This window comes from Ambystoma mexicanum, chromosome 9 (assembly GCF_040938575.1).
Source record: "Ambystoma mexicanum isolate Mex_15411 chromosome 9, UKY_AmexF1_1, whole genome shotgun sequence".
Taxonomy (NCBI): domain Eukaryota; kingdom Metazoa; phylum Chordata; class Amphibia; order Caudata; family Ambystomatidae; genus Ambystoma; species Ambystoma mexicanum.
This window is the reverse complement of record NC_090931.1, coordinates 80,204,475-80,231,791: the sequence shown is the minus strand read 5'-3', so window position 1 is coordinate 80,231,791 and position 27,317 is coordinate 80,204,475. Positions and strand designations below refer to the sequence as shown.

Sequence of the window (27,317 nt, the reverse complement as noted above, 5' to 3'; positions counted from 1 at the left end):
ATGCACTTTCCCTTTCCCTTCCCCATGCACTTGCGTGTTCTCAATGTCACTGGGCCTAGTGAGATCATGGTTTTTGTTTCTCCCTGTTCCCCTCCCTTAGTCTGGTCGCTCTCTGAAACACTTGTGTAAGAGCGCAATATAAATAAAATCATGTAGCGGAGTGTGGCGAGTGTTTCCTGTGTGGAGAGTCTTGGCATTTCACTTTTTGCCTTATTTTTTTTTTTTTGCCGTGTTGAGGAGGAGCCTTTAAAACCGCCACCTACGCGAAGCGGAGCGTGGCAAGTGTTTCCTGTGTTCCCTGGTGGTCCGTGGGGGGCCTGTGAGGGCCGGAGTGCTGTCCGACGGACGCTGACTGAAGCTGGCAAGACGAAGTAAAGCACAAGAGGTCCCGGTAAGAGCTGCCGTGTACGCTTCCATCTCCCCCCTCCCTTTATCAGTTGTCAGTTCCACCTAGCCAGCCGCCGTGAGTTGTGCGATAGACATTGTGGGGAAAAAACGCGGCTTATGTTCTATTGAACTGTGGAGGACTCGAGGCCCCTTAGAAAGCCACAAAGATGAGGTCCAGCACTCCGCCTAATACGCGAGCGTACGCCAAGCGGGGGCTAGCAGCTCCAAACACCCGAACATTTAATTCAAACACCCCCCCCCCCCAGTACGAGGAGGAATGCCATTGGTGGGGGTGGGCGGGGAAAATGATGGGAGAACTGTGCCCCAATGTGGGAAGACCGCAGCCACGCTGCCCCAATGTGGGACCCATAACAACCCGAAACAAGCGTGGAATGACCGTGTGGCGCCAAACCAAGGCACAGACAACACTAATGCAGCCAGCGATGAGCTGGACACAGATGGTGAATATGTGAGGTCAAGCGATTCAGAGCTTGAGGAAGATTAAGATGAATTGCCTGTAAGGGACACTGAAAAGTCAGCGGAGTGGGTGTCGCAGAGAGTGAGAAGTGAGAGTGGATCAAAACGAAATAACAGTCCCTCGCCCACCCCGGCAAGAATCATGGAAACTACAGACTTGGTAAGGGCAGAAAAAGATGACCCGCACGCAATAAGGGGGGGGCGAAGTGGGTTGTGAGTCGAGGCTGGAAGTATGCACCGTCATGTTACATTGTGCCCATGCCGAGTCAACAACAAATGGCAACTACCCACAACTGCATGCTGGGAGAAAAGAGTGCAGCCATGTCTCTGGTAGGAGGAGGTCGGCAAGTGGGAATTCAAACTGTGACCATCTAGAAGTCCTGGGGAAGCCCAGAAATCATTCTGATGTCACACGAGAGGAGGAGGCCACACCCAATGTTGAAAGGAACGACAAAAAAATCAAGGAAACAACTGAATAATAAATGCGGTGTGCCAAATGAGGAGACCGCCTTAACAACGCCAGTCACCCCAGTTGAGACATCTCCTAGCCATGAGAGACGTTTAAGTAGGCTCTCAGTAGATCACGTAGATGAGTCGCCTAAACCACCCCACAAGGGTTCATCGTTAAAGATCCTAGCATGGACAAGAGTGACCTCAATGCATAAGGGGAACAGAAAAAACTTAAAGTAGCAGGCCCAAAAGACGAAAAAAGATGACTTGGTGGCAAACAAAACAAGATCTTCAGTTATAAAACCCCCTGATGTAGAGTCAAACGGAAAAGTGAACATCGTGGTGACTGAAGAGGCCCCCACCGAGGAGTGGGTGTGCGCTGCGCGATGGAAGGAAGGAACACCTAAAGTCGGAACGGCCGAGCCGCCTCGTAGAAGAGACTCAGTAGGACTCGCAGATCAACTCCTGAGAGACCTAGTGGAATTGAATTCCAACTTGTCAAAACAACGAAAAAGCTCCAACAACTTGCTGTGGAAAGTCATCCCCACAAATTGAAGGCCAAATGACCAAGGAAAAGAGTCTACTTGACATGACTCTAGAAGAAAATACACCATCCTTTGAGGCCAGAAATGACGAGATCATGGTCTCACAAAAAAGGAGCCGGAGAAAGTTAAGCTCGAATTCAGACCACGAAGGTGCAAACAAAAGATTTAAAAGAAACTCAAGACAGAGTTTGACGCCTAAACCGGGGTCCCGGAGCAAGCATGTGACAAAACCAGGTTCAGCTGTGTTGGATGACGTAGAAAATATGCCGTCTCCTAAAAAGAGAAGTTCGCAGCCAGGTCAACTTTCGGATTTGGTGACTCTTGAAACAGCAATGGACGAAAAGAAGTTAGTGGAGACCATAGTCGGAAAGTTGAGCCCGACACTGATGTCGGCTACAACAATAGCAGTAGCACCATTGCTGAAACTTTACGAAAATCTAAATAAAAGCCTCCGGGACCAAACAACCTTGGTCGCCCTGTTAAACTCAAAAATCGTAAAACTCGAGTTAGATCTGAGAGACATGACGGCTCAGGTTGTGACAACCAGAAGAGGCAATGACATTTCATTAACGGCACTAAGAGAATCTTTAAAAACGACAACGGAAGACAAAAGACTCTTTGCAGAATTGACGAAACAAGCTTTAATGCTCTTCCAAAAAGATCAAGAACACAGAACAGATGAAGTAGGGACGTGTCCCCCAAAAAACCCAGCCGAATGCAGAAACAGGATGCATGGTGAACTCAATAGGCAACAAAAATGAACATGTACCAGAGGACAGAACGTCAAAACCAAAAAGTATTCAGAACTGTTGTTCTGAAATAGACTCTGAGATAACCATTGTGTTGAGTGACTGTCCAAAAGACACAAATAAAAAAAAAGGTTCCTAGTGCAGAAGACAGTGAAAATCAATGAGGTAAAAAGAAAGAACAACAAAGCCACCACGAAAGAGATCAAAGAGAGTGATAGTCTTGATGACCACATCCTATGATTTATCATCAAAAGAAGGGAGGGTGGAAGAAATTGACCTTACGGAGACAATACAAAAGGGAAAGGAAGTGAGAATGAAGCTGTGGAGGAGCCGAGAGTAGGTGGTAACGACAATGAGGTGAGGACTACGCCAGTAAACTCCAAAGCTGACGACACGACCGAAAAAAAGAATGAAACTGAGTGGTTTGACATCTTTGATTCCAAAAAATTAAAAGGGAGCACCGGCCTAAACACGCAAGGCCGAGTCACTGCCCCAAAACAGAGTAAATGTAAAAAGAAATCCAAAAACCAGCAAATACAGAAGAACAAAAATCCTCGAAGCTCGGCGAACTTCTTTCGGAACATAAAAGCGCTAATCATCACAGTAAATACTGAACCTACGGGCCCAAACAGCAAAAAATGCACTAGAGAGTCCCGTAAGGCTGATGGAACAACGGTCGCTGAATTGCCTTCAACGAGGAAGATTCAGCCCTTAGAGACAACGGAAAAAGAAGTTAAACAAAAAGCCCCAGTGGAGATGGAAAATGATGATGATGATGATGAGGAGGACGAAGAACTATTGAATATGTCAACTTATAGTTTTTCGGTGGCCGATGATGTGGGCGCTGAAGGCGTCAGTGAGATTGACGTGGAAGGCAATGTAAAAAACCAACCCGATAAAAAGAAGGGAGAACCGATCGTGACAGGCAAGATCCCGTCGGAAACTGAACCAGAGAGAGAAATGGGGCAACCAGGCAAGAGAGCCTTCTCATGGCCTCAAACTCCAAAAGAAGAAGATTCTCTTCTAAAGAATAAGTGTCCTAATGAGGGACCTGTTAAACACTTCTTTACGTTAGAAGAGAGACGTATAAGAAGCATGCAATGTCAACAAAAATCAATGGTGTGTAACACACCGGGACCAGCAACCAAGTCAATTAAGAAAGGTTCGACAGGCAAACCGATAGAGGAGGCCCAAGCGGCAGCAACCTCATTTCCAGAAAGTGGGAGGGAAACCTCTAATCCTATTGATCATACAAGCAAATCTACCAACGACGATAAAGCGACTGGATATAGAATTTTGGTGGAAAAAATCAACTGTAACAAAAGTGATCTGTCGCTAAACAGATACACAGTACTACAGATATTTTAAAAGATCCCGCCACTGAGATCTGTAAAGAGTCGAAATAATAGCAGACTCGAATCAAAAATTGGTCTTGCTACACATTGTGGGGAAAAAAGGTTGTGGAACAGATTATGACAAACGAGAGACAACTGTTGAACGCAGGCTATCAAGTATACGAGGTTGATAGTGCATTGGGAGGAGAAGACGGTGGTATTTCGGCTGACAATGGCCCACAGAGAAACAAAAAAATTCACAGCTGTCCACTCGACTGGACAACGGTGCAAAAATGGAAGTTCACGACATAGCCAAAAGAAAATCGGTGGACGAGGATGTTGAACAGCTCTCACTGGAAGAGATAAAACTGAAGAAATTTAAAATAACAGTGGAGAACAGCGAGAACACAAAGAGAGTGATGTGTAAGGACAACTCGTCTACAGAGGAGTCGTCGTCACATGCATTGGGATGGATAGCAAAATCCATAAATGGAACATTGATGAGTAAATGCCTAAAGGAAAAGTTGGTGATAACCTCTTGGAACACGAGAGGGTTCATCCATCTGCTGAGCTCTGCACCCGTATACCTGAGGAATGCCGACATTATATGCACACAAGAAACATGGTTAACAAGTACACCAACACTTGTATACAACAAGTATAGAAGGCTTCGATGTAGCTTTCAATCCTGCAATCTGCAAAGAGAAAGGCCGCCCAATGTCGGGTCAGTTAACCCTGATAAACAGAAAAAGCGGTCTGAGAATTAAGAATGCTTGGAACATTTCACCCATCTCCAAATGACTTGTATTGATCCAGTGAACATGGTAACATCAGATAATCAGACCATTTACATCCTAAATGTCTACTGGAACACAACCATGAATTGCACTTAAAATTTGAAGATGACATCTTAGATGCAATTGACAGCATACTAGTGAGAGGACCACAAGCTTTAATAATTATATGTGGAGATTTTAATATGAAATTGATCGAGAACCCACAATCAAAGCAACAAGTGAATAGTAGAGAAAAAATAAACTATGAGCAATGGCTTGATGAGATGTCGTTTAGAAATCTAGTAATGCTAAATGGAGGAACAAAGGGTGATACTCCAGCTAGACCGACCTGGACACGAGGAACACAAAATTCAATACTGGATTATATGTTTGTCTCAGGCAACATATTCCAGGAAATTGATTCATTCAAAGTGATCAATACTAAATACAGTGACCACAACATGGTGGTAGCGGAATGGAATAACATCAACAAAATAGAGTTTAAACAATGGAGACAAGATCTATCCTTGGTCCCAGGTCGCAACAGACTGCATATAAATCAGTGCGACATTGTGACAATTATCGAACTGCTACTGGAAGCGCAAGACCAGACGCCCTCAAGGTCAACGGAATATCAACAGTTCTTTGAGATCTATAAAGTCAAGAAAAAAACGTCCCAGACGAGACCTGTGATACAAAAAACACAAATACGACCCTGAGGTAGCTGCCAGAAAGAGAGGTAAGAAAAATTATAAGGAAAATATGCGCCGCTAACCCAGAGGACCTAATGGTGCAGATAAAAAAGGAAAAAAACAAGTATAACAACTGGTGCAAAAATCGCAAGGCAACCATGGAACAACGGGATGCGGAAGCAATGCTGAAGGCTCTAAATCGAAAGAACACAAGAGGCTTTTGGGACATTATTAATGATAAAAAGAACTCTGATAAAGCACTACTATCAAGTACAGTTATGGAAACGGACTGGGAAAACCACTTCATAGCACTATTTAAAAAGAAAAACCTTGAGCCCGACAAAAGTGGAGACAAGCCAGCAGTGGGAAATCAAAATGGAGATAGACGATATATGAACTACCATCAGGAAATGTAACACCTCTCGCGCTGCGGGTCCAGACGGTTTGTCAAACGCAGACCTTAAGGCAAACAGCGAAGAATGGTCAGACTTTTGTCATACACTCTTCACCGCCATAAAAAAGGAAGGGAAAATACCTGAGACTTGGAAATCTGGGATAATTGTCCCGATCTACAAGAAAGGTATTTGCTCAGACCCGGCAAACTATCGTCCAATTGCCTTATTGGATGTAGTGGGGAAAGTGTTAGCCTCGATGCTACTAGCCCAATTGACCACGTGGATCCAGGAAGAGAAAACATACGACGAACGCCAGTCTGGCTTTGTTAAAGGTGTAGGTTGTGGTGTAAACCTACTCATTCTGAACCTACTAAAAATCGACGTCATTAGAACGGGACGTAAAATATATCTGGCGTTTATTGACATGGCAAACGCCTTTGATGGCGTGGATAGAGAAACCCTGTAGAAAAAAACTTAAAGAAAGGGGGTGCAATGAGAGTCTCATCCACGCTATCCGTGAGCTGTATTCCGACACCTATATTCAGGTGAGACTAGATCGTGAGGGAAACCTAACCAACCCCATACCAACGGAGAGAGGTGTGAAACAAGGATGCCCGTTAGGGGCCACCTTGTTCAACTTCTATATATCCGAAGTAGGAATAGCTCTGGCAGATGTTGTCATTTCCACCACAGATAAATGGAGTGCCAATAAACCATATTTTATATGCAGACGATATGGTGATCCTAGATCAGACTCCTATTGGCCTCCAAAGAAAACTTTCAGCTCTCAAAATCTTCACAGAGGACTTAGGCCTTGACATCAATGTGGCCAAATCGGAGATCCTAATACTAGGAAACCAAAGAGGTAGATCTGCAAGTAAAAAAAAAAAACGTGGTCCATAGGTGCAAATAAATTAAACCAGGTACCCCATACAAGATAGCTAGGGATCACGATCAACTCTAGTATTAACGACACCCCAATGGTAAAAAAAACTCCTGAACAGCTGTAAATTACTGATAGCTCAAGGTACCAGTTTACAACAAAGATACAGCAAATTTTCCTATGAGCAGATAAGGAGATTTTATCAAGGTAAAGTGATTCCAATTCTCGTCTACAGCGCCGAGAACATGTTCGGGTGTGATTATAAAGTATGGGCCCGATGTGAAAGTCTCTTTTGGAAAAAGATTCTCCAGATCCCCTTAAGTACACCTACAGCCTGTGTATTGTATGAAGTTGGAGTTTCTACCCTTAATTCAAGAATCACCTGGAATAAGCTGGCGTTATTCAGGAAGTTACACGTGGAGGCAAACCTCCCATCTGTAAAATTCTTGTCGGAGGAAAAAGGACATGAAAAATCGGCTTTGCGTATTTGGAAACATCAGTGCAGAGAAATACTAGCACAATTGGGCACAGACGAAAAAACTTTGTGGTGGAATCCAGACCTCGTTAAGAGGAAACTGCTCGACTGGGACTGGATTGAAATCAATGACAAAAGGTCATCACAAAAAGCTATGAAGAATACTCCTCCAGAAGCGAAAAGACGCAATACGCTTCCGTCCTATTTAACATTGTCACCCTGTAAACGCCTAAGAAGGCTATACCTGAAATTTCGTTTGTACATCTACGAAACCAAGGAAATCTTAATTCATCGCAGGAAGATTCCTATGGACAATTCGAAATGCAGGTTTTGTGCAATTGAAACAGAAGATCTAAAACATCTGGTCTTGCGGTGCACCGAATTTAAAGTCCAACGCGAAAAATGCCTCGGAAAGGAGAGATGCAGAGTTCAAACATATGATCTAGAGGAATGGTGGAAGCACCTTCACATTGGTGAGAGCCGATCACTGTTGATTGCAATGATGAGATTCCTTGACCAAATGCAAACACGACTAGAGGCGAAAACACCATATGGGGAGAATGAGTGACCCCAATAGATGCCACATCCAGTAAGCCAGAGAAGACACACTCAGCAAACAACTAAGACTGCAATTAAGGAAAGTGTGCAAATGAACTTTCTCCATGGCCATAAGATAGGAACTAAATGAGATGAGTCAAGTGCAAGTTCACTACCAATCAGCCGCTTTTTAGTTATTTGAGTGTTTTTCTTTGTTCTTTTTCTGTCATTGCGGAAATTAGGAATTAAGAATGGTAAAAGTAAAAGTTTTCAAAAAGTTTGTAAAAACTAAATGAAATAAAAAAAACAAAAATCATGTGCTGGACCTAGTAAAAAAGTAAGATCAATGTCCCTGTACTATTCTTGGGAACAATAGTTCACCCAAGAAAAAGGTATTTAAACTGTAAGAGAAAAGGGACCTCAGTTATATTGCACTGGGGGTGATGTGTGTCACTATACAAAATGCAGATGCCTATGGCGTTTAGACTCCAAAAACAGTGAAAACAGTCAGGGAAAACCACAGGGAGTGAGGAAAAAGGTCCCACTCACAAATTAAAATACTCCCAAATCCAGCAAAAGAGCTGGGGGTCTCTAAGATAGGAGGAAATTAGTATAGAAATGAACATTCTCCCTAGCACTGCTTTGTACTGCACTATTGGTAGGCTGCCCTTAAGACTTCCAAGCGCAAGCAGGCTACCATGCAATAACGGATACAGGATTCTGAAAGCAGACCAGCTACCAGTTCTTATAAGAGCTACTTGCCGTCATCTACTAACTGCGGGATCAAGATAGCAATGCTGATTTAGGATCTATAGGTGTATGAGTTACCAGCGTAGATCATGAGCGTAAAGGTGGGCTAACATTACATGCTGATGTACAAGTGCCAAGCATGTGTTAGTCTAAGATATGCATACAGTGCATGATGTAACTTTGAACAGTTTTCTCCAGGTGCAACATGTGTTCGCCTACATATGCAGTCTTAGTGCAGTGTCATTCCCCAAAACCCCAAAAACCATTTAAGTGCAATGTTTCACAACGCAAGATCCATCCATGTACAACATGTGTAACCAGTGGGGCAGTTTGTTAGGAGCCCACCCTTGTTGACGAATAGGGTAATAGACACTTCAGCTTTGCCTACCATCAATGTAGACGTGGACAGAGCATTAAGTGAGACACTAAGAGGCATGGGAGTGGTAATAGTCTGGCTTTTATTTGCTTGGAATCACATGGTTTGTAAAAGGCTGCCATCTAGCAGTTGGCTTGGAGTATTACCCATTTGTTCGACTTCGGAAACTGGGCATCAACAGGGGCACTCCTATTGCACCATCCCCATCCTACGTGAAAAAACAGTGCAAACTACACAGTTAAAACAACAATGTGTACAATGCCCATGATGAAACCTAATCAAGTGATCCACACCGCTCAGCAGGTGATCGCTTGGTCAGTGCAGAGTACTTCCAAATCAACAAAAAAGGAACAAAGCCATGTAGCAATTCAACCACAACTACAGGTATACATTAGGGAGATTGATGTGGAGGTTATACTTTTAACATTGGTCAATGCATTGTTTTCTTTCCCACCCTATGCAAAAGTAGGGGGTCAAATCAGAGAACACCATCTAAATTCGGCCCTGAGTACTATTACAAATTCCGGTGGAAATACCTTTTTTTTTTTTTTTGGTTTTTTTTTTTTTAACCCCCGGATCACACTGTAGAACGCTGCCAGGTGTGCCTAAAAATAAACCCAAAATACTTGGTAGCACCACCAAAAGCACTGCGCAGCATATACAAGGCTGATTCGGTACAAGACGAGGCCAGTGCTCCATTGCAGGAAATCGAGCCAAGGCACCCGACGCCAGCGTCAAGACAGACCCATGAGGAGATGCCACTAGGAAAGGACTCCACAGATCGCAAGCTCGGACGGACTCAAAATAGAGTACAGGCGATCAAGAGACTGCACATACACAAGTATACCAGCGCAACAGTAGTCCAGACAAAGAAGTCAGAATAGGCCCATAACTGCAAGGATGCAGTGTGCACACAATCAAGCACAGGAATTGGATGCTTGGAAACACAACAGCCCATAAGCACGAAGGCTTTACTTTGGCAGCAATGCAGGGAGGGCAGTGCATTGTATGGTCAAAACAGAACAAGACCAAAGCAACAGCATAACAGTGCATTAAAACACAAACATTGAGGCAGGTATGCCAAGCTAGAGTAGCATAACCCTCATCTACACTGCATAAGGTTGGTTGGGCTGCCTTTTTCAGTATCTATTGTTAGAGTGATCATAATGCCAATAAGTCAGACACTAATGAGTGCAAGAACAGTTTTGGAGAGTTCTCCTTTGTCAAGAAAAGAGGTGGTTAATTTACTTTTGCAGCATGGTTTATGAGACCATTAAACATTTGAAATAAGCTGATAATTTAGGTTCTCAACTTGAGGAAAACTTGAACAGGTGCAATACTTACTTTGGGTCATGGAGTGGTCCGGACTGATCCACAAGCTTGAATTGAGCAGCAAAACCATTGGCACGCGAGTACTCTAGAAGTCCGCTGACAGGATTTGCATTCAGATATTTTATGAGGTCACCAACATGGGCTGACTTGGCAGCATTAAGGTCTTCTGGTGTCAATCTCGGGACTTCCGATGTGGAATCCTCATTCTCAGACACAGTTTTCGGCTTGGTCACCTTTTCAGGAACACATCCCCTGGTGTTTGTGGACATTGCAAAAGGAATCGGAGGATGGGGGGGAGGTGAGTCCTTCTCTTGACATTGTGAAGACGCAAGCCTCTTTGTTCTATGTGCATTATTGGAACCTCAATCCAAGGAACCTTTCTTGGGACTTTTGATTTGTATTCCTTAAGAAGAACATTTCATTTCAAATCAACCAGAAGTGAACTCTCAGCTATCATCCCGAAGAAAAGAAAACCTGAGCCAGAGTGTGTCATCCTGTCTATGGGGACCGCCTTACTCTGTGCTGTCTAACGTGGGGAGGAGAGCTGATTCGGCCACATTTCATTCTTTATATTCGAACACTGATTTTCCTTTACATACATACCTCCTTTATACACTTTTTGTACAAGAGATAGGGCAGGTATTAGGTTTTGTTATCATAGACCATTTTGATTTGGCGGACTTCACTAGGACTGCTTTATTTATTATTTGATGCTCGAGACTACTCCCATCCTAGTTATAGTGCAGAGTAGGAGTTTCTCCAAACCCAGAAACTTAAAGGTTTTACAAATTGTACCTTTTTGTGTCGGTGTCATACTTGTGATACCATGCCTCCCATAAAAGCACTCTTGGCAGCGCTTAATTTGCACCTTTTCCGCAGTTACATGAAATTAGTTCAACCAACCGCTGTCTTTTATTAATGTCATCCACTTTATGAATTGCCTTTTTAAGTTTTTACACACCGAGCTGTACTTTCTCGTGCAGCCCCGGATTCTATCAACATTGACCCTGTTTTGTAATTTTTCATTGGCTGACGATTACTTTAAACTTTAATATAGAATATAACCAATTGTCTTCATTGGAAAACTTGGTATCATTGCATTGTTCTATGAATACTCACATTTCTATCTCCATTATGGGTTCTCTTTGTGACAAGGGGTAATGGAGATACAATGTATGAGTCTTAATACAAAACTACTTGTCACTCACAAAGACTTGCGTCTCCGACAAAAATGCACAATCCCAAAAGTCCATATCCGCAAAGTTTACTTAGGCTTTGTTGGAGGCAGAGGTGAAAAGTAGAGAAATCAAAAGAAGGGAAAATCCAACTAGACCCTCCTCCCCCTCCCCTGGGATATCACAGAGTCTGTGGGAGGTGCATCTTCCTGCTTTTTCAGCAGTCTATAGTTTGCTTAAATATGGTGGAGTGGTCTCCCGGCGAGTTAGCAATTCCCTGTGGGCTGAAACACACACCTTCTAGCTTGTATGTGTGTGGCAATGCTGTGCTCAAAATTTGGTTGAGTGACTAACGGTAGCCCGTATTCAAGTGGTTGGTTGTCATTCAGGGTTATCCCATGATGGTGTTGGGTTTTCGTTATTCGCTTGCATTTCTCGCAGCTCACCCCTTCCGCCCCCACTTCAGTATTTGTTGGCACCATGTGATGAGCTTCTGCCCACCTTTTGGTGATATGGTTGGGGTAGCCAGGGAACACTCTGCATGCCTTCCCGGGCACCACCTTGCATGACTTTTGGTGGCACCAAGCCTCTTTGGAAATCCTACCATCCACCTTGGTGTCAGCCAGGAAACCTAGTCATGGCATCCAAATATTGGAGTTTGAGAACCAGAAGGTGTCTCACCCACTGGTCCCCGGGGAGCTGTCATCCAGGTGGCCAGGACACGGCCATCTATTATGGATCCAGTTCTTAGAGGGGCGGTGTGGACCAGTGCAGGAGGATCACCTGGGTGGACACCGGATGGTGAGACGTGGTATCCCCTTCCTTGCAACACCTTTACCCTATATATTTAGGAACTTTAACCCTCACTCCACCCTTTTTACAACACAAACACTTTCTCACAGTCTGTTTTCTCTCATAGCAGGCTAACACCCGAGCAGTGTACCTGACGTGTCCCAATACAATGGTCTGGTGAGGTCAGGCAATTACTGACCATCGCAGACACCTGATTTCCCTTCCACTTCCCCAAACGGATAAAAGTCGGAGCACGAGCACACACTCTGAGCGAGGCAAAGCACATGAGGAAACAAGAGTTTCGAGACGGCAGCTGAGCAAGAGAGGAAAGACTGCAAAACCGAAGGGGATCGCAAGTAGGGAAATTCCCTTGACCTTTTTGTCAAGGAACTGCTACTTTCCAGAGACCGCGAGAACAAAAAGGGTAAGACTAGGAAACTAGGCTGAAGAATCCTGCATTGTGTCATAGATACCTGGGGCCCTCCCGCGTCAATAGTGAAGGCGGAGAGAATCGCCAGCCTCTGTGGTACCGTCCTTGTCTCCAAGAAAGGAGCAGCAGTGAAATCAACACAGCCGGTGAGTTGGGGAGACCGATACAAGGCCGGTCTTTGTTGAAGCCAAGGTTGCAAACGGCAACATTGTATGGCGAGCGCTGGAATGAACATTGTTAACGCGTCTGATAAGAGGTGCACGTGAAGTTGAACTGCTGAGTGATTGAACTTTAAAGCAAGCTACAATACCTTTGACTGAGTGGTCCGGCACTGCGTGGGTGCTCAATAGAAAGTCTCTGTAAGGTATCCAGTGAGAAGTGACAAAAGTAGATAAACTTGGTTTTAGCCTGGCAGACGGAGATCAATTGAAGGTTGTGTGTGGAAGTGGGTCTGAGCCCAGTGGAGGGGCACCCGGGGTGATCAGCAGAACACCTCAGAAGTTGTATAAGTGAAAATCCTGAGAAGAAAGGAACTTTAAAGTTTTGTTGTGTTGCATCAGATCCTCTGAGTAAGAGACTTTGAATGGCAAAGCGACTTTGACAAAGAAGGCCCTTTATACTGATATTTGAACTGCATCCTCGTGCTAGAGAAGCCAGAGAGTGGACTGTTTTCCCCCGTGCTGAAAACATGGGGAAGGGAAGTCAGCGGCTTGAATATCTTGACTATGGTGTACCCCAAGGCTCTGTCCTTGGCCCTTTTCTTTTCTCTCTTTACACCTCCCTTCTCGCCCCCTATCATCTATTCCTTCGGTATTTCTCACCACTTCTACGCTGATGACACCCAGCTTTTCCTCTCATTCTCTTCCTTCACTCCTGACCTGCATCTTAAGCTCTCTTCTTGTCTTACTGCCATTAAAAACTGGATGTCGTCCCACTTTCTCTCTTTCTCAATACAGACAAGACTGAAGTCTTATTCTTTCACTCCAACACTATTCCTCCTCCTCCTTCTCTGTTACGATCACCTGGCTCCCACGGAGGCGCTGGCCAGGATCGTGCTGCTGTGACCTCTTCTAAGGTGTTGCGCGGGGCTCAGAAGATGGACTGGACCGGACTCCCAACTCCTGCTTGTCCGGCTTGCAAAAGTATCCTTCTGTAGGCGAGAATAAGGGATTAACTGTCTGCGGGGAATGCTACCAGCCTCCCCCTTTCACCCTCCTCGAAACCCTTCAGTGCTTCCCGTGGCGTCTCACCTTAGGGTCTTGAAGGGCGAGCTCTCCTTCCTGCTTCTGATGCAGGGCCGCGTTGGTATCCAGTTACTTCACTGGATTCTTGGTTTTATGAGAACCAAACTTGCTTGGCTTCCAGGTAAGTTCCTTGAAAGGTTCCCCTTTTGTCCTTGCATCAATATGCTAATGTCAATGTCTTTTTCCCCATAGGGGCCGGGGTACGGAATGCCGGGGAAAAGGCACCGACCCGAGATGCAATCCCTGTAGAAATCAGGTAAGTCTTGATGAGCGTTTTTGGGTGATGTCTTTTCATTCGCTCATTGACGCTAATGTCTTTTTCCCCATAGGGGCCGGGGTCCGGAAACACCTGGATGCGGCGCGGACCCGAAATGAAGAGGGAATGACCCAACAGGTAAGTCTTAACATGGAGGTTTTGGTTTCCTCATTCCCTTCTCTCTCTCACCTTTGCTCTTGTCTTTTTCTCCCTAGGCGTGGAAGCGTGGCTGCGAATCCGGGTGATCGCTGCTGAACATGGAGGCGCCCTGTGAAGGTGAGTGGAATGCGGCGCTGCGGCAGTCGATGCGATGTGCTTTTAAATTAAGTGTCTTCCTTTGCAGGATCGTCGGCGAGCTGACTCCGGAATGCAGATCTTGCAGGTAAAGTCTTTTCCTTCTCCTATTCTCTCTTTCTCTTCCTTTGTAGGTGATCAGGATGCTGGCAGGCGTGGCAGAAGTCCAAATGCAGGAGCAAACACGGTGAGCGTCCAGCTGCTAGATGCAGAACAACGCGAAGCATGTGCTGCTCTTCGGGTGTGGTTTAAATAGCCCGTAAAGTAGTTCCAGGTATGTATCCTTCCACTCAGGTATGTATTCTTCCTCAGGCCACACCCGAGTGATAAAGTAGTCCAAAAGATAAAGTAGTCCCATTCAGTCCTCAAGAGGGCCTGGATGTAGCAGCACGGTCTGCTTCAGGTAAGTGCACATTAAAACACTTACACACATGTCTTGCTTTATGAGCCTGGCACCTAAGGCGCCAGGACTGGGGTCCAGAATGAGCCTGGCGCCAAAGGCGCCAGGACTGCGTCCAAAAGGCCCCAACTTGGGCCCGCTGAGACATCCTTGGGGAAAATGATGTCTGCCTCTGGGGTTGCTGGGCTGGGCCTGGCTCCTTGGAGGTAGGCATCATGACATTCTCCCCCTCCTTCCATTCACTTTCCTCCCGCTAATTTCCCTCTCTGCCCATGCTCGTAATCTAGGCATTTACTTTGACTCCTCCCTCTCCTTCACCCACCATATTTCTCTCACTTCCCGCGCATGTCGCTACTACCTTTTCAATATTCGCAAAGTACGCTCCTCTCTAACCTTCCACGCCACTAAACTTTTAATCTCCTCCCTTCTCTTCTCTCGTCTTTTCTACTGTTCTTCTCTCCTCGTCAGACTCCCTGCTTCTCATCTTGCCCCCTCCAAATCCTTCTACAACTCTGCCATTCGCACCCTCTGTCTTCTCTCTCCTCATGGCTCCATCTCCTCCTCGCTCTCATAGCTTGGCTGGCTTTCCTTTCATTGCCAACTCAAATTCCACTTCCTCTGTCTTGTCTTTAAATCTCTTCATGATCTTGCTCCCCCATGTGTCTCCTCTCTCATCTCATTCTTCACCCCCTCCCGTTCCCTCAGATCTGCAGATCACTTCCTTCTCCTTGTTCCTCCGTTCCCATGTGCCTCCTTGTTTTCACTCCTTTCAGCTCCTTGCCGCCCTCCACTGGAACTCCCTTCCCCTCTCTATACTTCCCATCCCCGCTTATTCCTCCTTTCGTATCTCCTTAAAATCTCTTCTCCCCTCCCTGATACTCTGATCCTCCGCTGTCCCGTCTCCCCCCCTCCTTTATCCTCCTCATCTTACCTCTCTCCCCCTGCCTTGTCTCCTCTTATGATCCCTCTCCTCCAGCTTATCTCACTTCCTGTTCCCCACCCCCTTCCCCTCTCCACCCCTTCTTCCCTTATTTATCTCCACTGCCAAATTGTTCTAGTTGCTGTATTACTGGTTTGACTCATATTGTGTAATTGCTTCTACTGTTATTGTATTCTTGTTGTTATAATGTACAGCGCTTTGGTGTAAAGCGCTATATAAACACAATAAACATATAATTTCTTGAAATGTTTTCTTTTGCGTAACATTGTTTCCCATACTATTGTATTTATATGTAAGGATTGGCAATAGGTTTATTAGTATAGGTCCTTTTTATTTTGACAGACTCGACTAGGACTGCGTTATTATTTGATGGTTGTAGCTTGCTCCCATCTCTAGATTTAGAGTTTGATAGGCGTTTTTCAAACCCAATTGAAGTTTAATAAACACCCTTGAACTGTGATCACTTGTGTATGTCTTACTGTTTGATACATGCCTTCCTTAAGAAATCATGAAGGGATTGTTTTAACCGTGTATCAGGGGTCCTCCAAATGCAAGTAACTACTGGAACACCAAAGTATCCCAAAAGGAGCGTACACCAAGCAGGAAGTAACAGACGCAGCTGGGAGAACACAATTCAAACAGCACAGTGGAAGAGAACTAAATGAAGGGTGCTGTCGGCGCCGCCTACTGCAGACAAACCATCAATTTCTCACGTAATTAGCATAACAGAAATTGTAGTAGTGAGTAAAACCATACCACAAAGCTTATTGGTGGGACTACGTCAGTCCCCTATGGGTACCTTTACATTACCAACTCCAGATTTCAGAAGGCCATCTTGAACCCCATCTGTCCAACACCATCCTTTGTGATGTTACAAACCTTCCCACACTGCCACAAAATGAGGTTATTAACGTTACGTGATTGTGCTGACCACTGGAACTTTATTAATCTTCCAGTGGCCAGTTCTCATGAGACGCACAGGGCACCCTGAGTTTGGCAATGAGGAGACATTCACACGGCATCCATCCAATGAGGTGCCCTGTTGACATCGGCAAGGACACAAAATTGTTGCACCCTAGGGACACCGAAACTCTATCCCTGATTTGTCCCCTCCCGGCTCCCTTGCCTCAGAGCCCTCTTCCAAGGCCCATCTGTCAAGGGGTGATTTGAAAGTGCTTACCCCAACCTGATTTTACTCAAATTTGCCTGGATTTAGTAGTTGAATCCCTTCATTTCCCAGTGAGTGCCCAGGTGCCTGGCTCGTTGACCTCGAAAGTATCTGCATGACCCACAGTGTCCTGGGAACTGCCAGCTTACAACATGTCTCCAGCACAATTCTGTGGCAAAGCGCTCGAGAAATTAGTCTTCCCCAAACACAAGGCCTGTGAGTGCAAAAAGGCAAGTGGTTTACTTGCCTGCGGCTTATGTTCCAAAAATGGCTGTTCTTTGTTTTATGTTATACTCTACAACCCCTTCTACCTTTTGCCTCTGCCTTGGATCCCTATCGCCCATGGGTGTCCCCAACCCCGCTCTTCCCCACAGACTTCTTTAGCTGCACCTGTGCACACAGCTCTTAAATTACACGTTGCCGCTGTTAATGATGTGCTCTCCCCTCCAGGGATGCCCCTTCCACTTTCCCCATCACTCCCGCAACTGTTAGGTGAGCCCCTCCCTCCCCATCCCTTTGTTTTAAATAGTGAATTTAAACCTAGGGCATCAATTAAAAAATTAAAAACACTGAGTTTTGTAATGGCCCCCATCTAATTCCGACTGGTGTTACTTGTAATTGGAGATCTGATTGTCAAACGAGTGGGTGCTTCATTACAGGGTCTTTTCCATTTTGTGTTCTTCACTTAATGTGTGCTGCCTAGCAGTGTTGAATCTTATTGGAATAATTTTCTAGTCCACTCCGGTCTTCATCTTGGAGGAGTGCAAGCCAAAGGACACAGCATGCACATAACACCTGTCATTGACGCTATTCCAGTAGCTGGCTGTCAAAAAGGCAAGCCTGTCTTGATCCAATAATTGCTCACTGTCACCGCCCTTCCAAGCATACACAATTTCACCTTGTAATATTTGGGATTTGGATTTATTATTCACCCTCTTCCTAGAGAAAAAAGCTACATTCCTCTGTCAAATATTTTTTATAGTCCATCTCTCGTGTCCTTGTTTGAAAGGCCATCTGTGTGGAGGGCAATCTTTGGAACCCAACTGCTTGGATTTGTAAAATTCAGCAACCCTAAATGTTAAGTTACCATCAAGAGGTTCCACATGTAAGGCTACGAGAGCGGGACTCGGTGGGCATTTCTGCCTCGTGGCACAGTACAGTCTAAGCGAGTGATTTTACCCTCATTCTTGACTTCTAAGACTGATACAGCAATTTTGTTTGCAATCTCAATCCTTGCACTGTTGGCAGTCACACCTTTTGGCTCAATAAAGCAATTTAAGCGTCACTCTTGGACATCAGTTTGGACATCTGTTGATGCTCAATGTATATTGAAATTATTTATTTTACTGATGCTGCTAGCTGTGTTCTTTTGCAAGGCATACCCCAACGTTGAATGCGAGCACATAGACTGGTTTCTTTTTGTTTACTAGTATTTGTTTTCCTTCATACCCTTAGAGTTGAATTGTGTTCTCTCCAGCTGATCCGTATTCTTAGCATGGTGCTGGGGTCCCATCCTCCTGCTTCCCAATGTTTGGGGTGAGTGATTTCAGGGCACTGGCCAGTGCTACTGGAGGGGAGCAAGTGCAGGTCTCCAGGGACATCAATGGATCTTTTCTACAAGTGCTATAGATGTAAAGAACTATGGCAGCAGTCATTTAAGGGCAATACTATTACGTGTAGTATGGAAAATGCTAAATTATTAATGCACATACCTAAAGTACACTTCAATCGAACAGAAATTGAACTGTATTGTCTTTCTCCTTGTAAAAAAAATCGATTGAATACACAAGCAGTGGCCTTTGACCTTCTTGCATATTACTTAATTTCTGTTCTGATTTTGTTTTCCTTTTAGTACTCCAGAGCCTCCACGGTCCTGTCAGTGGGAGGGATTCGGCAGCAGTTCTCGATGCCTGAAAACATACATATGTCCCATTTCTCCGCCCACTTCCTGCGCAATATCAATGTATGAACACCTGCTCATGCGTTTTGAGTTTGTGGGTATGTGAGCTTTGGGAAGCAGTGTGTCATGGTTGGAGTTTTATTTTGTTCTCAAGAGGGTGTCATATCAGTGGCATATTTGCTAAAAGAGTATGGAAGGATGAGACTGACACACAGGTGACATGATTGTTATCAAAGACCTTTATTAAATAAATGAGGGTTGGGGAAATACCTTCCTGTCCCTAATACTAAGAGGGTTTTCCCCTGCCTCGAAAGAATATTCTAAGGAGTCAGTCAGGATAGTCCAAAGAGGTAAGTCCACTGTTGTGTCAAAAATCCTATTTCCAGCCCTCTCACTAAGAACAAAAACTAATGCGAAAAGGGGATCTTCTTTAGGCTCTTTGCCATCTTACAAAACAAAGGTCCAAAATGGTACAACAAATAAACTTCCAAAGGAAGCACAACCTTACTCCCCGGGTGGTCTCGCCCTTCAAATGTCCAATGAGAGTCTTCCTTTTCAGTGTTCCAGAAGTGTCCACAAACAGGGGGGCTTTGATTCCCTTCCTCTTGGTTTCCTCTTCTGCCTCGTCCAAATGTTGAGGGAATATCTCCCTTTTCTTGGCTTTACCTTGTGTGTACACATTATTAGCGATGAGGCTTCCCTTCCCCTAGTTTCTTCCCAATACATTTCACAGTCGACCTGGCTCTTCTTTCTCCCGGATACTGTGACTATGAAGATTCTTCTTGTCTCCTTGGTTTCACAGCCAACCTGTTTCGGTCCTGGCAGGTACTGTGACTATGGAGATTGTTTTGTCTCTCTTCATATGTGAGTGAGTACAATGCTTTGGCCTTCTCTGTGCTTTTAATTGTGCTTTTCTCGCTTTACTACTAATTTTTCGGTCACAGCTAACGTGGTTTACTGTCTTGTCAGGTACTGTGACTATGAACATTACTTTGGCTCGCTCTTCATATGGGTGCAAATCCCAGCCTCTCCTTTTCTGTATTTTTAACTGTTCTTCTCTCTTTAGTACATACTCCTACTTCGTTGGTCACAGCCAGCCTGGTACACTATCCTGCCAGGTACTGTGACTACGAAGATTGCTTTTGGAGGCCTTGATTAGGTTTGTGGATGCAATTCTCCCTTCTCTTAGCCGTCATGCCAAATTTTTGTTGTTTGCAGGTGTTTCTGGCTTTTTTTGCTTCCAGATACTGCAGTAGCTCCGCACTGACTCCCAGTCTGACATGTGCGTTTCGGTTTCTCCAGGCTTCCCGTCTAGCTGGGGGCTCATGCTTCTGCTCTTCTCGGGTGTTAATCTGTGACCAGTGCCTCGAACGCCTCCACCAGTGGGTAAGCATCCCGTTTCTGGTACCGTCTGAGTCCCGTCTCCTCTACTGCTGCCAGGATTCAAATCACCAGATTCCTCCTGGGAGGGCTTCTCTCAAGGTTCTTCCAGGGAGGACTGGGCACCTAGTCAGCTCTCAAAGGTTCCCCATCTCCCTGGTAACAAACCGCTCCACAGCCCCTTTTCTTGCAGCACAGCTTCCCTGTTCCTGGCTCCTCGAGGGAGGCTTTGACAACACTCCCTGAATTCCCTATTCTATTTCAACTAAGCTTGGACCAATAGGAAGCCGAAAACCACTAGACTGTTCAATGTGGTTCCTAGAGATGATCTTCATGTTTCCGCACTTCCTCCCTTTCCCGGTACTGATCTTGCTATGGCGTTCTTCTTCTTCACAGTACTGGGAAGGGGTTCCCCACATGGGTAATTCCTATTCTTCTTCGTTCCAGTACAACTGATATTACTTCCTTCTTGGTTGTTCGTAGTCTTCTTCGTCACAGATTGATAATGTGGCTCCCATAGGCAGTCCCTACTCTTATTCGTCTTGCTACTAGGTAGTGAGTTGTAAAATGCTACCTTACAGACATACATAGAGCTTTAGGGAACGATGTTATCCCAGGGCGAGGGAGTTCAGAAAAGGGATTCTGTGGAATACCGTGTTTTTCCTGGATGGTCATTCCTGGTCCACGGGAGTTTCTCCTCCACATTTGATCCCCCTCACAGTGTACCACCCTCAGGGGGACTATTGGACTGTAGACGCTCCGCCATGACCCCATGGGAAGGTTCCTCCCCTATGGGAGAAGGGACAATGTTCAAGGATTCGTCGCACCACATATATGCGTTTGTTTAGGCATTGGCACAAAAGAAGTCTGAGGAATGAGTTTGGCTTTTGGGGGATATTTGTAATTGGAGATTTGATTGTCGAACAAGTGGGTGCTCCGTTACATTGTCTATTCCTTAATGTGTGCTGCCTAGCAGGGTTACATCTTATTGGAATAATATTATAGACCGCTCCGTTCTTCACCTTGGAGGCGTGCTAGCCAAAGGACAGGGCATGCACACAACTTCTGTCATTGACGCTATTCCAGTAGCTGGCTGTCACAAAGACAAGCCTGTCTTGATCCAAGAATTGCTCACCGTCTCAGCCAATCCAAACATACGCAGTTCCACTTGCTATTGCAGTGGTTGCTTGGCCTGACCTGCTAACCGGCACCAGCTTCCAACGCTGCAGACGTTCCCGATTTGTGTGGTACCGTCCTTAATAAAAATAAATTTGGTGGTTGTAGTTGGACCGGTGCCGCCGAAGTCATTGCCGTTTGAGGCAGTTCATTTTCGACAATATGTGACTTCATCAAAACTAACTCAAGCATGCATCTTTGACACAATCTTCCCATTTGCACACAGTATTTATAGTTCAGGTGCCCCTTGTTATGGAAAACTCATGTGTGTTCTATTGAATCTTGGGTATGCTTACAATGTCTTATTGGCTAACCCATCCTAAAATCTTTGTTGTAGCTATTTCATGTGTATGCAATCCTACGAGTCAGATGCACACAGCCTTAATCCTCATCATGCGCTTAGCTCTTCCAAGCATGGGTTGTGATTGCCATCTGGACCAAAAGCAAGTTTGCATGGGCTACATTATTGCCATAGCCAGAGACGTATTGTCACCTGCTAGTCTAGATGACTATCTAGTCAAAGCCAGGTCACATTGCTGTGGTAATTTAGGAGCTTGTTTTTACAGACAGACGTTGGCAAGTCTGTGTTTTGCCTCTGAAGCGATGCAGTGCACTGTATTATTGTAGCCTGTTCAGATGGTGGACTTGGGTAGGTGGTACACGCATCCTAACTAGCCTATGAGCAAACCTGTGTAATCGTCATGACCTTTGCCTGTGTGCACATGCTGTTTTGACATGCCCTTGCAACAAGTCTATGCTTACATGACTGCCCGGTAGCATGCTGTGGTCTGCACATGTGCTAAGATGTAAGGGAGACTGATGGTCTTCTTTGGATTGATGACTGTTTGTATTCATAGGAGTATCTGGGCATATTGAATGAAGATCCCATTGACATCCAATTTAATCCATCAGGCTACCTCTTCTTGGCGAGCGAGGAAGGTGCCCCTACTCTGGAGGACAATGTCCGGATTCAGAGGTATCAGTGCTTTGTTTTAATTGCTTTGATTGGTTGACTTGGCATGTTCAGATCCAACTCCTCCTTTTAGGGTAACCCAGGCTTGATGCTGCAGTTCACCTTTTATACCCTCCAGTCAAAGTGATGGAGGGAAATGGGTGGCAGAAGCTAGAGGCTCCACAAATAGGTAGTGTCGCAGAACAGATTGGTTCCCACAAAGGAGCAAAACACGAGAAGTGTAGTTCAATAATTATTTTATTTGGCAAGGTTTATAGGCTTAGGCAGAAAAGGTGAAAACGAAAGAGTGTACTTGTATCTTGATGTTTGATCCAGCCCCTCTGGTTTCGAAGCAGTACTTGCATGCTTGATCTTGGGCTCGGAGAGGGACCCTGTGAAGGCCAAAGGCTAATACATTGAACTGAAAACATTGCCTCATCAGTGCCACAAATGCTGTCTCAAGAGCTACTGGTACCTTCCAGCACCTTTTTTAAATTGAGGGTAGAGATGCACTTGGATGGGCTGATCTTTCTCAGTCATTTCATAGATTATTGGATAGCCATCAAATCTTAATCCTTGTTTATCTTCCTAAAGTCTATGCCAAATCTCCAGGAGCCATCCGGCTTTCCCACAAGGTCACTGGACAAAGACCAGTAGCTCTGGGACATTTGGATGGCACCCAATTCCGGTATTTTCTAAATAATGGGTCCTTATACTGATTGCTGATTGGGGTCTTTATTTGGCAGTGAGGCAAATTCCTATACCTACCCACGTTAAAATGTGGGGTTAGTGGGCTGGTAGGGACAGGTTGGTCTGGTTGCTGCCCGATGGGCCTTCCTGAGGGCAGACTTTGTGGATCTTGTTGGTCCGCTAATGCCCAAGCGATGCAGTATCGCCTTTTATGAGGTCTCCTCGTGGAGGGATGCCCCTTGGAACTACATATAGCCTAGGATATCTTGCATGAGGCACCTGCATCGCAGGGACCAAACAAGCATTCAAAATCTTGGGCAGAGGACATCATCTGCAAACCCACAGTGGTTGCGGAGTTCAGAAACTAAAGACATTATACCTGCGGGGAATCAAAGAGAAGAGGTTTATGCATACTGCACTTTTGTGGTCCCAGTTTGATGCTTACCTTGGTGGAGCAAGCAAACCGCGTGGCACATCACAACACAGAGGAATAGATTCCAAGGTGTAACTAAGCACAATGCTCACCTTAACCTCTTGCGTGACTGCATTATGGCCATTTCAAGATATCTGAAATTTAACCAATACTGGGAATAGGCTAATAACATTCAATGAGAACTATTAAGAACCAGATGCGGACTAACTGGTCCACAGTGAGAATTCAAACTGAACCAATGCCTAACATATCAGGTTTGAGGCCAGAAGCCAAGCCCCAACTTGATGGGTTAAAAAAAGGGAACAGAGCAACCTCGAGGGGGAGAGAATCCAGGAGGAAGCAGGCAGATCAGCTTGTGCTTATTGTGGATCGGGAATAATCCTAGGAGAAGGATCTCCTGAGAAAGGGGCACCTGAAACAAGGCTACAACCCTTTGGGAAAGAACCTTACCCATAGTCTCTGTCCAGAGACTTTATAGGTAAAGGTTGATCAGGGTTTTTGGTACAGCACTCCTGCTCCTTGAGAGAACAGGAATGTTCAGATCAGAAGACCATCCACCAGCAACCCTGAGGTAATGGACAATGGCTGGGCCAATGGCAGGAGGGCACAAACAAGACCTACTGCATATGTATGGAAAGGATAATGAATGGAGGGAGAGAAATACCCAGTGTAAGGAGATGTGCATCCTGCACTTGGAGGTCCATCAAAAGGGACTGACTACTTGGAAATGCATGCAACCCGAGGTCCAGGAGGGAATGACTGTTTGGGGAATCCATGCAACCTGAGATCTAGGAGAGATGGACTGCTTGGGGAATCCATACAATCTGAGACCTGGATGACTGCTTGGGAATGCATGTAACCTGTGATCCAGGAGGGACCAATGGCTTGGGAATCCATGCAACCTGAGATCCAGGAAGGATCGACTACTTGGGAATCAATGCAACCCGAGGTGCAGGCCCAGCTGGAACCTATTAGATCGTCTGAAATTGAACCCAGCTCCAGAAGGAGCAAGTGGAGAATCCTGAAAGGTACAAGGTATAGCAAAGACCTGCTGTGAATCCTGGGACTAAGTGTTCAAACACTGAAGAGACGGCATGAACAACACTATATTGGGCAAGGCCTTGATGGATCGAAGTGAAAACAAAGAGCCCAAGAGAACACACACACATTTAGTAACTGATGTAAGAGCCAGCTCAGGTGAATACTAGATAATTGATGGTATTAGAATTGGGTAGGAGAGAGGCTAATGACTCGTTAAGCTTATGTGCTTTGAACTTTAATTTGCTATCCTTTTGAGAGACATTTGTTGGATAGAATGCGATGTCTCGAGGAGAGAAGACAGACTTCTATAAGAATAGAGAACCATTCACATTGGACACTTGCACCACTACTGCTTTCAGACTCCTGCATAGGAACCCGCTTTATGTTGACCCATCCAGCATGCTGTTTAATTGTTGTAAATCTTTCCCATAGAAACTGTAGGCTTTTAACCCACCCTCTACCTAGAAAGGTTAGGTAAATAATGACACTTTGGGGTGTGAAAACCACCAGTGCATCTCAGTTCTTGCTCGGCTTGCCAAAATGTACAAACCCTACTGGTTTTTTCTTTTTTAATATTTTTTGTTGGGGTTTTGAGTCATAACACGTAACAAAAAAGAGAACACTGAACAGTGGAGCAATCGGCAGGTTTAACTACTTTTCCTGGTTAGCTCCCAAGTACCCCTTCCCTGGTACCCGGATAAGCTAAAGAACACAGTGGATCTTTTAAAATGTCAAGTATTCTGAGATGTTGAGGGCCATATTGGAGGGCCATATTGCTCAGTGTAGTCTCCATGGAGGAAGTCCAAAATTGTTGCCTATTCCGTAGAGTATTTGGGGCTGTCCCCTTGAATTGCATAGGTTACCCATTCTAAGGAGACAAAGTTCCAAAGTTTATTGTACCACTCTCTTATGTGAGGTGAGACTTTGGATTTCCAGTTTTGCGCTACCACTAGCAGAGACCGCTAATTGAATCAGAATGCCTTCATTTTATACTTTGGCCATAGGTCGATGTCTGGATCAGCCAAGCCCAGAAGGTGTTCCCCCAGCTGTCCCTTACCTTGTAGCCCAAACAGTTGGAGAGTATCAGCTTTCACCTCATCCCAGAAAGGTTGCAGTTTTGCGCACGCTCCCCAGATGTGTAGCCAGTTACCTTCCCCCCCCACATTCCCTCCAGCAGATGTTCACTATGTTTTGGGGTTATTCTATGTAGTCTGTCTGGGATATAGTGCCATTGGTACATATGTTTGAGCCAGAACTCTTACTTGTATGGATCTGGTCATACAGGGGATATAGGTTCAGAGTTTTGACCTGGCTGTGCCTGGATGTGTAATTCCCAAAGTTTTCTCCCACCTGATTTGGAATGAAGGTTTTGGTTGGTGGGGGGGGGGGGGGGGGGGGAATATCCGTCAAGAGTTTGTATATGTTTGAGATTGTGTGTTTGTCCCCTGGGTTAGGGGTCAGGAATTTCTCGAAAGGTGTGAGAGACCTCAATGCCGCCGCTCTAATTGTGGGGGCCATCAGCCAGTGACGTATTTGAAAGTACTGAAATCTGTGTCTCCATAGGCTTAGTTCTGTTTTACATGTGTTACACGGTTTGATCTTGTTCCCCTGGAACATGTCCCTGAGCTTGGTACACCCTGCCTTTTTCCAATGATGAAAGGCGAGGGTGTCTAGACCTGGTGTAATTTGTGGGTTGGCAAATATAGGTATGAAGTGGGATGGAAAGGTCGTGATCCGATGCGTGCGTGCCGTCTGGTCCCACAAGTTTTAGACTAGGTTTGTGATTTGGCTCAGGTGCATATTGATTGGCCGGTCTGATCTCTGTAACCATAGTTTCTCCTCCATTCTTGAGCCGATGAGTGCTCTCTCCATTTGACACCACCTTTTTGTCTGTCTTCCGCAAACCAAGTTTTGATTACTCGCAGCTGGTCTGCTTGGTAGCATGCTCGGAAGTTGGGCAGTCCTCCCCTCCTTTGTTTGGGGGGGGGGAGGGGAGCATCAGAGTTTTTAGTGCTACTCTCTGGGTTTTGTTCTTCTATATGAAATTTGAGACAGGCTTGTGGAGGTCTCAGAAAAAGGCAAAGGGGATTGGAATCAGTAAGGCCTGAAACAGGTAGAGAGCTCGGGGGAGGATGACCATTTTCATTGAGTTGATCCGCTCTAGCCATGAGGCTGTCGGCTGTCTCCAATTGAGGAGTTTGGCTCGGGTGTCTGCTAGAAATGGTTTGTAATATGCGCTGTAGAGGCCGTTAAGTTTGTGTTATGGTCACTCCCAGGACCTTAATTCCCTTAGTTACCCATTGGAATTGTGAGGATTCGTTGGCCCTTACCAAATTGTCGTTCTTGAGAGATAAGTTTAGTATTTCGGATTTGGTTATGTTGATTTTCAGGCCGGCTACTTTGCTGATGTTCTGGAGTGCCAATGTTGCCGCCGGGTGGGAGGTTGCGGGCTGGTAGTAGTGAGCATTTATTTTTTTGTTTAAAAAGGTAGCAGGCACTCCTCTACAGAAAGAACATGGCATGATAACCTGTTCTGAGATGAGTTTGCATCACATGCTTTTTGCTCACTGTACCCACATGTCATCAGCATATGCCATGATTTTCTCAATGTCGTCCCCAAATGTGATCCCTTTTATTGAATCTGCTTGTCGAATCTGTGAAAGCAGTGGTTCCAGGTGTAGAGCAGTGGGGAAAAGAGGGCATCCTTCTTTTGTACCCCTTTGCAGAAAACTGGGTTGGAGAGGTGTCTCTTTATTAGAAATCTGGCCATGGGGTTATTGTAGTTGGCTTGGATCATGTTAATAAATTTGGGACCAAACCCCAAGGCCGTCAGGGTCTTAAACAGAAAGGACCATTCAAAGTGGTCGAAAGCTTTTTTGCATCTAGTG

At 45.3% G+C, this 27,317-nt stretch overlaps 1 protein-coding gene across 2 annotated transcripts in view; it reads left to right on the top strand.

The window, feature by feature from the left end:
- The window catches only part of FOXRED1 (FAD dependent oxidoreductase domain containing 1), a 220,850-nt gene that overhangs the window by 81,717 nt on the left and 111,816 nt on the right, over positions 1-27,317 (top strand). For both annotated transcript variants that reach the window (XM_069614203.1, XM_069614202.1), the window contains 2 exons: positions 18,710-18,820; positions 22,171-22,289. In XM_069614203.1, the coding sequence (XP_069470304.1) occupies positions 18,710-18,820; positions 22,171-22,289 (230 nt within the window). The remainder of the gene's footprint in view (positions 1-18,709; positions 18,821-22,170; positions 22,290-27,317) is intronic.